Here is a 6,590-nt window from a genome sequence, read left to right as displayed (position 1 = left end):
AGAAGGCTAGTTCCTATAAATGCAGAGATCCGTCAAACCCTAATCCCAACGCAAAACCTAGCCCTAACTTTAACCCAAACCCTATACCTAAGCCTAACCTTAACCATAAACCTAACCCTAAATCTAACCCCAACCCTAATTTAGCCCTAGCCTTAACCCTATGGTCTCTGCGGTTATGGGAACTAGCCCTAACCATCCTTCCACGCCGGCCGTAGCTGTACCCCTTCGAGCCACAACACCGGGCTTGTGCGTCTACGGTTTGTTTATGTCTGTGCATGGGGAGGGCGCAAGTGAGGGCCAGATTTCACATGACACGTCTCGACTGTCGATGGCACAACAAATGACAACAACGTTGATAGCACGGCGCATGAAATGAACCGGACTAAACAGGAACATGTCAATCTAATCGTTAATCAAATGCAGAAGACCGTTGTAGATATTTAATCTTACGGATCTGTCAGCGTCGATTTGTTCAGCTAGCTTGTCCTACTAGCTAGCACTAGCTCAGCTAGGATAGTGTGAGCTAGCTAGCTAGCTAGCTGGCTTGCTGTTTGGTGATGTTGAAAGAACGGGAGTAAAAGGGGTGTCATGTTCTGTGTCGATATTTTAGTCGCAAGTTTACTAAGAGTAACGTTACCGTTATAGTCAACTGTTATTTAGCCAACAAGGTTGACAAGAAGTCCACACTCCGCCACTAGCTATTACCAACTGTTTTCGTCACTAGCTAGCTAGCTAAAAGCTAATAACAAGGAGCTGATGTACTGCTGCTAGCAAGTCCTTTGCGGCTTTGCCATTTCATTGCTGTTCAACGGTCAATACTGTATTTTTGCCAGTTCATAGTTTAGGCTGGCCTGTAGCTCAGCGTGGCAAGCCAGTGTCCCGTCTCAAAGAAATGGTTTGGAGGAGCCGTTGGAAATCTCGACATAACAAGTCAGATTCTGCCCCAGTCTCCGTATGGATGCGAACAAAGGTTTTTGCCTTGTGGTTGTGTGTGTTCCACTTGGGATGCACAGGCCGGGCACTCGGAGAAACCAAAACGGTGGTCCAGAAAGATGCAGAGTTTGACGTGACCTACAATGACACGGTCACCAGTGACAACCAGACCATCTATGCCTTCAATTACACCGTCCCCAAGAATAGGGTGAGCATCTTGTCACAACTAGCGATCTAGTACCATGTACAAAGCAGGGACTGTAATATATCTCCTTATCTGTGCGTCTCATTTTTGTTGTTGTTGATGTTTGGTGTCTCTGTCGTGGTCTGTCTAGCTCCAATGTGTCTCTAATGATCTCTCCCTCCTTGTCTCTCCCCCATCAGACTGTGGGGGTCCGCGTCACTGTTGTCGTGCTCTCAGAGGGCATGGAGAGCCCCATCCTGATTGTGGTGAGGCAGAAACAGGCTGTGCTGTCCTTCCAGGTGCCCCTCATACTGCGAGGACTGTGAGTACCCTCATCCCCACCATCTCCCTTCAGAGGAACCGCTGATAGGAGCAAGCTGTACCGACCTGCACCGTTGGCATTGGTGTTTGCACTCAGTATGAAATTGATCCTTAGTAGTGAGTCATCACTGAACCATGTGCCAATGCACCACTCATAAACTAACAAAAGTTTTTGGACATGCGTTTTCACATAGTCTTTATTACAATCTTGAGATGACAGAAATACAGCATCATTAATCATGTTTTCGACTGCATTGCTGTGACAGTGTGACAGTGTTGCGTAGTTCGCAGTATAGCGAGACACTTATTTCCTCAGGTTTGGCTTAGCTGCGTAGCTGCCTGGGACTCTTATTTCCACAGGTTTGGCTTAGCTTGCATGGGGCTCTTATTTCCGTGGGTTTGGTTTAGCTAGGTACAGTAGTTGCCTGGGACTCTTATTTCCGTGGGGTTGGCTTAGCTTGGTACCCGCCTGGGACTCTTATTTCCGTGGGGTTGGCTTAGCTAGGTAACTGCTGGGAACTCTTAGAAGAGTTTCCAGTGAGATTATCTTGAATATAGAAACTGTAAGACCTGGACAATCATCAGAGACCAAGATCTGCTCCTGTAGAGTACTGTGTGTGTATCGGTGTGTTTGTGTGCATGCACCTGTGTGTGTGTGTGTGTGTGTGTGTGTTGCGTGTCTGCTTCTGGTTTCATATACTGTCACTGAGGCCATATTTACCATACACACTGTTTTTTTGGGGAAGTTGGGCATTATTGTCGTTGCACAATTGCACAAAGTTTTTAAGGGAGGTTTCATTTTGAACCCTTGGACATCGTGTCCAATCCATGTCACCTCATTCCTGGTCTGGCCGTTGTTACCATAAGTAGGGAGTTTTTCTTTACCTTGTGACCCCAGTGGGGAGAGTCAGTCATAGTTTATTCACCTGCCCCAAAACAGCCAGCTACTCCACCAGCCCTTTAGGAAGAGAAATGTACTGTATACTGTACATAAGGCCTTTCAACCAGTCTGCAAGACGATGAAACCTAGTATCCAACCAACCGCCAACAGGAGGACAGTAATGACGTGATGAATGGGCGTGTCCCCTGTCCCAGGTACCAGAGGAAGTACCCCTACGCCCATGTAGGGCGGACGCTGTGCCAGCCCCCCACGCTGTCCGCCATGGAGATGAACTTCTTCATGGACGTGTCGACGCTGTCCAGCCTGGGGACACACTACCAGCTGAGGATCAGCCGCGTCGACCACTTCACCCTGCAGTGAGTGGTCTCTGTCCTCTTCATCATCATCATCATCAACAACAACATTTATATCATAGTCATTCTCATCATCATCATCATCATCATCAACATTTATATCATAGTCATTAAAATCATCATATCATCAGTCATTCTAGTTATCAGAGCAGAGCTTGTATGTAGCCCGGTTCAGCAGGTGGATCCTGTGTGTTCATAGCCGTGTCAGTTCAGTGTGGTGACAGTGCTGACTTCATTACAGGACAGACAAGAAGTTTAGCTTCACTGCCTCACCGTCTCAACCACAGGTAAGCTGCTAGCCTGTTCACAGCCACACACGCACACACACGCACACACACACACACACACACGCTCCCACACACACACGCTCCCACATTCAGTCATAGTGACACTCAGTCATAGTAAGTATGTGTGTCCGTGGGTGGGTGTGTAGGCAGGCACTGATGGTAACAGCTTTCCTGCTGTGCGTTGGTCTAAAGGTTGAGGCCATGAAGGTTTACAACTTTTCGGTGTGTGTCTGCTGTTGTTGCGCAAGATGGGAAATATTCATGTGACTAGCCTAAGGTAGGAAATATGCATGTGACTGTAACGTAAGGTAGGAAATATTCATGTGACAGAGAAAGTGCAGAGGAGAACCTGCATTATTCAGCATGCTTTGCGCCACTAGAGACACAGTACTCTTCTCAAGCTGCCATTGAGCAAAATAGACTTTGAAATATGAAGAGGCTAACGGCTTCCGTGACACTCGAAAAACAAAAAGGAAAAAACATTTGAAACTGAAAAGGGTTATTTGTGGATTGTGGAACTGTACACACACCCACATTCACACACACTCACAGACACACACATTTATAGCCCCCCCCCCCCCCCTCCTTTCACACATGAAGCTAATTGACTTTGTTTTTAATTATTTATCTTCGCTGTCTTTGCTGTTATTAAGTATTGTATGTATTGATCTGTGTTGATCTTGAGAATTGGTTCTCATTTGATTTTATCTGGTTAAATAAAGGTTAAATAAAACTGACCTCAGCCCCTGCTTGTTTCCATCTCCCAGTACTTCAAGTATGTGTTCCCGGACGGCGTGGACACGGTCATCGTGAAGGTCAGCTCTGGGATGGCCTTCCCCTGCTCAGTCATGTCCATCCAGGACGTCCAGGTAAGGACTACACTTCCTAGCACAACCCCTTGGAGGATGGGCTCCGAGCACTAGCTAAGACCATCTGTAGTCTATAGACCAGGGCCTACCACGGTCACTGATCAGTCACTATGCAGTTATTGGGGTGAGATGAGTTGAGCCCACCGTGGTTGTCATGGTAACCGTGTGATTGACAGATGGTTGGTTGTCTCCGTTTTCTCAGTGCCCTGTGTATGACTTGGACAACAACGTGGCCTTCATAGGGATGCACCAGACTATGACCAAAACTGCTGCTATCACTGTTCAGGTACACACACACACCACACACACACACACACACACACACTTGTGTCATCATTCCTTTAAACCTGCGCTATGCTGGCGAACGTCGCACACGCCTCGCAGCCGACGCCTCCGCGGCGGTTGATCGGTTAAACGCTCCGTCCTCTCTCCTCCGGTCCCGCCGGCCCCTCCCAGAGGAAGGACTTCCCTAGCAACAGTTTCTACGTGGTTGTGGTGGTGAAGACGGAGGACGAGGCGTGCGGCGGGCCGCTCAGCTACTACCCCCTGCTGTTCGACGAGCTCATCAACGGCGGGAACCGCACCAAGGCCATAGACGTGGTCGTCTCGCCCGCCATCAACTGTGAGTCCGTCGGTCTGTCAAAGCGGACTCGCCTCAGCTATCACATGACGTATATTCAACCACCGAATATGTGCTGTTCTCATTTATTGTCTCTCTCTCTCTCTCTCTTTCTCTAGCGGAGGTCTATGTGATGGGGATGCTGTTCTGTCTCGGTATCTTCCTTTCCTTCTACGTTCTAACTTTCCTGGTGGCCTGTGTGGAGAACAAGAGGTAGCTAACCCCCTCCCCGTGTCCCCACAGAACACCCCACTGGCCAGTCTGCCTATACCTAGTCTGCATGTATGCAGCTGGTGACCTCCTGAAGCTGTGTTCAGAATCGTTCCCTCACTCCCTATTCCCTATATGGTGTTCCCTAGGTAGTGAACTACCTAGGGAACGGAGAAAATGTAGGGTACATGCACTGTTCCCTAGAAATCAAGGTGAATTGTGGGTAATAAATAGTGGACTATATAGGGAACGAAAATTCCGTGGAGAATTCGGACACTACAAACAAAATGGCTGACGCCCCATATAGCGCACTATATAGTGAATGGGGAGCGATTCCGAACACAGCCTGAGTCTCGCCTCACTTTCTCCCTCTGTCTTTCTGTCTTTCCCTCTCGGTCTCTTTTTCTCCCTCTCTCTCTCTCTCTCCCCCCCCCTCTTCCAGAAGCAAGAAGAGAGAGGAACTTCTGCGGGAGGGACTTCTGAATTCTGCTGCCGACATGTCACCCGCAGAGACAGGTATTCCAGGCCAGCTAACGGCTGGCTCCATCGGAGGTCCGTTAGAGGGGTGTCAGGGAACGCCATTATCAGTTGCCTGATCTCTCTCCAGACACAAAATATTACGTTGAATCGCTGCGCTCCGCATACTACATAATAGAGTCTCTTTGCCACCCAAGCTGGTATTCTAAGGGCGTATTGATGGTTCAAAATTAAAAGAGTGACAAGTCGTAGCAGCAAATGAAAGACGCTAGCCCAGGTTATATGGGCGGGGCATATCTATGGGTGGAAACGCCTGATCGCGGAAGTCGTTACTGATTGGTTCTGCAGGGATTCCTGCGTAACCAATTAATTGGCAGGATTTGAGCACCAGATTTTTGCATGAAGTGTCTCAGACCCATAGAGAGATCTGCAGCATGCAGTAACGTAGTTAGCGTAGCTTGCGTCGTGTATCAGCGAAATAACTCTCAGTTGCTTTGAAGATTAGAGATCGAAAGTAAGATCTGAAACCATTGACGATAGACGATTAGATTATCATAAATGTTCAGGATTAGCAGTCCTCCCCTATTATATAAGGAATTTGAATCAAGTCAATGATTGAATGGTGGTTGATTTCTTTACCTCTCTCTCCCCCTGCCTCTGTGTGGCTCAGCCTCTCTACTGGGTAAGAAAGGAGTAAGAATAATGAGCTCATCTGTGCCCGCATTCTCTCCTGAGTCATGTAATCTCTCTCACTCTCTCTCTGTAACACACTCTTTCTCACTCTCACACTTTCTAATATCCATGCATGCATCTGGAGACGTTACCCATCTTGTGTGTCCTAACCCAGTAACGTTAAGGTTTTCTACCAGACTCTGTGTGGATGCTAACCCCGGTCTGTGTTAGGGCTGGGCTGGTCAGCACGATAGAACCACGGATGTGGCCTTGGCACTGGTGTGCATGGTGACAGCGTGGCTTCAGAAGCTACTAGCGCTAGCGTGACGCGGTCTGGTCTAGTCTCCACTGGAGGCATGCTAACCATGCGTGTCTTGTTTCGTCTACATGTGTCAGTTGTGTGTTTGCTATGTGACATTGTTTGTGCTTGCTATGTGACATTGTTTGTGCTTGTATGACCACAGGAAAAGGACTTACTCCAGCCTCCCCCTATGAATACGGTTCATTCGGTAAGTGTGTGTGTTGGGGGGGGTTGCGTGTGCTTGTGTTTACTCTGTAGTGGTGTGTGTTTGATCAGTTGTGTGTTTTTGTATTCATGAGGTTCACTGAAGTTCATATCCTGTGTACGAACCCCCCGCCTGCCTGGTGTGGTGTGTGTAATATAACCTCCTTGGTCTCTGTGTGTCTCCACTTCAGCAGACAACGGCAGCACCCTGAGTTCAGAGGCCATCACAGAGAGCTTGGTCTCCACTGATGCCAACTAT

The 6,590-nt window shown here is 48.2% G+C and overlaps 1 protein-coding gene across 2 annotated transcripts in view; it reads left to right on the top strand.

The window, feature by feature from the left end:
• Positions 1–303: 303 nt before the first annotated feature.
• Positions 304–6,590, top strand: part of sidt2 (SID1 transmembrane family, member 2) — a 14,500-nt gene continuing 8,213 nt past the window's right edge. The window contains exons 1-12 of one of the 2 annotated variants that reach the window (XM_084447900.1): positions 304–1,141; positions 1,318–1,439; positions 2,534–2,695; positions 2,934–2,979; positions 3,747–3,848; positions 4,051–4,134; positions 4,305–4,470; positions 4,587–4,680; positions 5,120–5,193; positions 5,825–5,836; positions 6,291–6,335; positions 6,523–6,590. The exon at positions 6,523–6,590 is cut by the window's right edge and continues 10 nt beyond it. In XM_084447900.1, the coding sequence (XP_084304026.1) occupies positions 893–1,141; positions 1,318–1,439; positions 2,534–2,695; positions 2,934–2,979; positions 3,747–3,848; positions 4,051–4,134; positions 4,305–4,470; positions 4,587–4,680; positions 5,120–5,193; positions 5,825–5,836; positions 6,291–6,335; positions 6,523–6,590 (1,224 nt within the window). In that variant the 5' untranslated portion in view covers positions 304–892. The remainder of the gene's footprint in view (positions 1,142–1,317; positions 1,440–2,533; positions 2,696–2,933; positions 2,980–3,746; positions 3,849–4,050; positions 4,135–4,304; positions 4,471–4,586; positions 4,681–5,119; positions 5,194–5,824; positions 5,837–6,290; positions 6,336–6,522) is intronic. The other variant, XM_084447901.1, reaches the window with a different exon arrangement.

The sequence above is a fragment of the Borostomias antarcticus genome (genome assembly GCF_949987555.1).
Source record: "Borostomias antarcticus genome assembly, chromosome: 1".
In the NCBI taxonomy this organism is placed as follows: domain Eukaryota; kingdom Metazoa; phylum Chordata; class Actinopteri; order Stomiiformes; family Stomiidae; genus Borostomias; species Borostomias antarcticus.
Note: the sequence above shows the minus strand (reverse complement) of the source record. Positions and strands in the feature narration are given on the sequence as shown.